Genomic DNA, 3,233 nt, shown 5'->3' with positions numbered 1-3,233 from the left:
AATCTGATAGTAATCGTCTCGTACATACTAAATTATACTACTCCTAGAAGCAAGGGATCAGTATTTTTATATCGTGTGTACACATTATATTATTAGTATTATGTAATAAAATTATAAAAGACAAAGGTCAATTCTAATTCTCGTGATACGATAAATTGCAATATCGATTCCAACTTTTCATGAGTATTGATTGGATTGATTTTGATTTGATTTAAAAGGCCGCCATGACACAACAACTCTCTCATTTTATTTTGAGTAGTTTTGGGTTGTAAGTTGTAACCTCCAACTTCGAAGGGAGTGGTGGACTTGGACGCGCACGCACGCACGCACGTACGTCAGACTCTTGTCTTTCGTCTCTCGTCTCTCGTCTCTCTTTCTCATTCATTCTTGAGGAAATTATTTGGTGCTGTAGCCTTCCCTGTTATGGAAAACCAACAGCAACGACACCCGTTGATTCGATCCAGGTTCAAACGTGTCTGTGTTTTCTGTGGTAGCAGTCCAGGCAAGAAACCTACTTACCAGGTCGCAGCAATTCAGTTAGGGAAGGAACTGGTATTGTCTTCTCTCTCTCTCTCTCTCTCTCTCTCTCTCTCTCTCTCTTTATTGTTGGTTTTTGCTAATAAGTTCTGTTTTTGAATTTCTGTTTCTTTGATTGTGGTTTAAGAAACTTGATGAAGGGTTTCTTTTATGTTTTAATTGAATTGAGTTGCTAATAAGAACTTGATTCTGTTTATATATGTAAGAAAATTAAGAATAAAAGATACCCATATGTTCAGTTACTTTTCTTCTTTTTTTCTCTCTCCTCTGTTTGTTAGTTCTTGTGTTTAAATAAGCTTTTTTTTTTCTTCTGTTTTTTGTTTAATTAATTGATGTTCTAAGCAAAACCCAAGTTCCATATCAATGGTTTGATTTGGAAAGCTAAGATCTTTATATTATTAATGAACAAAACCCAATTCAGATTTCAGAAGTCCTATAACTTTATGAGAAAAAAAAAATTGATAATTTTCCTTGATTTCAGAAACCACAAGCAACATTAATTTTGCTGTTTGTACATAATTGTTACTCTGGTGTTTTTATTTATTTTAAAAAGATCAGAATAATTAATTAAATAAACATGCAGGTTGAGAAGAACATCGACCTTGTTTATGGAGGAGGGAGTGTTGGTTTGATGGGTCTTGTCTCCCAAGCTGTTTATGATGGTGGCCGCCACGTCTTAGGGTAATGAAATTCCCTAGTTTTTTTCCCCTTAAGTCAAATCTCGTCTTTCTTTATAATTAAAAGGAAAATAATCTCCTTCTCTCTCATTTTCTAAAAAAAAAAACATCTATTTCATCTGTTGTTATTGCAGAGTGATCCCCAAGACTCTCATGCCTAGAGAGGTAATGACATTTGTTTGGGTTTTATAGTAAATAAACAAAATTTTAAAATTATCTTTCATCAAATATTTGTGTTAAATGCACTTAATTTAAATAAATAAATAAATAAACTTAAAATTGGAGTTCCTTCAGATCACTGGAGAGACAGTAGGAGAAGTAAGAGCTGTGTCGGGTATGCATCAAAGAAAAGCCGAAATGGCTCGCCAAGCTGACGCTTTCATTGCTTTACCAGGTAATTTTAAAAAGAATCAATTTTTATTTTGTTTCATGGGCTATATATATTATTGTTTTTTATAAATATTTTTAAAATATATCTAGAATCTAGATTAGTAATTTTAGAATCATACATGCCTTTTTTAGTAATTTTTTCTTTTTTATTTAAATATTAAAGTTAAGTACTATTATGAAAAAGTAGGTGGCTATGGGACCCTAGAAGAACTCCTTGAAGTAATCACCTGGGCTCAATTGGGGATTCATGATAAACCGGTAAGTTTAATTAATTAATATTTTTAATATTATTTAATAAAAACTAATGTTATATATTTTTAATAAAAAAATATTTATTTTATTAATATATTTGATACAGGTGGGCTTATTGAACGTTGATGGGTACTACAACTCACTATTGTCTTTCATAGACCAAGCCGTAGAAGAAGGTTTCATTTCACCTGCTGCCCGTCACATTATTGTATCTGCCCAAACTGCCCATGAACTCATGTGCAAACTCGAGGTATAAATTAACCCAAGTAATATTATATTTGGCAACTTGTAAATTTATTATAATACGACACGTGGCAGACAAAGGGATTCAGATCCCACTCCCACATAAAAATCAAAACTAAACCATCTAATTCAATAACCTTGATCCAATCTAATAAAGGGTTTGATTCGATAATTTATTGGATTGATTCTTGATCAACTATGTCCTTCTTTGATAGGACCTGATCTGATAACTTGTCGGGAAGTATATAAATTATATTTTATACTTTATTTAAATATAAGAAGTTTATTTAGATTTCATATGTGGAATCGAATTTGATTTGGTAAAAGTCAAATTTAATGCTTACAAGATTGATTTTGAATCCTTATTAGATTGATTGAAAGAATAAGAAAATATAAAAAGAGTTGGACTAATAACAAATCTCTACGTTTGCTCTAACGGTAGATGAGTCTTAGTAAATATTTTGGTTCTTTTTATACAAGAATTGAAAAGGGTAAAATTGTCATTCACTTATTTTAATTTTTAATTTTTAATTTTTAATTTTTAACAGGAATACGTGCCCAAGCACAGTGAAGTAGCAACCAAATTAATATGGGAGACGGAGCATCAGATAGGATACTCAAATATTGCACCTTGACCATTTATTGTACAAAATATCCCCACAACCACCTGGATTAACGACGAGAATATGTGTATGTCGTCTGACAGACAGCATTATAGATCTGACATCTACACACCACAAACCATCATTTGAATACCTCATGCTGCAATTTCTTTTTTTCTTCTTTTGGTGTAATCTGTAAATTTGAGATTTCAGAACAATCATTAATTCCTGCTTTTGTCTTTGATTTTTGTCAGTCTGTAAATAAGTTTTATTTTCTTTTTAAGTTTAATTGAAAAAGTTGAGAATTGTGCATTAATCCCTCTCCTTCTTCCTCTTATGTATTACACGTGTTAAGCTGTGATCCATCCGTTAACAAGTAATTAATTTTGAGGAGGGAAATTTATATATGATCACATGGAGAATGATTCATTCATTTAGTCAAAGTTATTTTGTTCATCTAATTAAAAAAATCATGGATGTTATTGAAAACAAATTTCAATAAGTACGGGGAGTCTGCAAGTTGTGATTTCAA

The 3,233-nt window shown here is 31.4% G+C and overlaps 1 protein-coding gene across 1 annotated transcript; it reads left to right on the top strand.

The window, feature by feature from the left end:
- Nucleotides 1-248: 248 nt before the first annotated feature.
- Nucleotides 249-3,017, top strand: LOC147408800 (cytokinin riboside 5'-monophosphate phosphoribohydrolase LOG3-like). The gene is made up of 7 exons (XM_086421981.1): nucleotides 249-552; nucleotides 1,121-1,218; nucleotides 1,349-1,379; nucleotides 1,509-1,608; nucleotides 1,792-1,862; nucleotides 1,963-2,106; nucleotides 2,648-3,017. Exons 1-7 carry the CDS (start codon nucleotides 424-426, stop codon nucleotides 2,732-2,734), a joined length of 660 nt encoding a protein of 219 aa, XP_086278107.1. The 5' UTR covers nucleotides 249-423; the 3' UTR covers nucleotides 2,735-3,017.
- The last annotated feature ends 216 nt before the right edge of the window (nucleotides 3,018-3,233 follow it).

This window comes from Akebia trifoliata, chromosome 2 (assembly GCF_017979445.1).
Source record: "Akebia trifoliata isolate Shusen 1 chromosome 2, ASM1797944v1, whole genome shotgun sequence".
In the NCBI taxonomy this organism is placed as follows: domain Eukaryota; kingdom Viridiplantae; phylum Streptophyta; class Magnoliopsida; order Ranunculales; family Lardizabalaceae; genus Akebia; species Akebia trifoliata.
Note: the sequence above shows the minus strand (reverse complement) of the source record. Positions and strands in the feature narration are given on the sequence as shown.

What these genes read in the sequence shown, in the direction of transcription:
- LOC147408800 (XM_086421981.1), top strand. Translation starts at nt 424, where the DNA reads ATGGAAAACCAACAGCAACGACACCCGTTGATTCGATCCAGGTTCAAA. An exon ending in TTCAGTTAGGGAAGGAACTG is followed by an intron (nt 553 to 1,120) that starts GTATTGTCTTCT and finishes ATAAACATGCAG; the next exon opens with GTTGAGAAGAACATCGACCT. An exon ending in TGGGGATTCATGATAAACCG is followed by an intron (nt 1,863 to 1,962) that starts GTAAGTTTAATT and finishes TATTTGATACAG; the next exon opens with GTGGGCTTATTGAACGTTGA.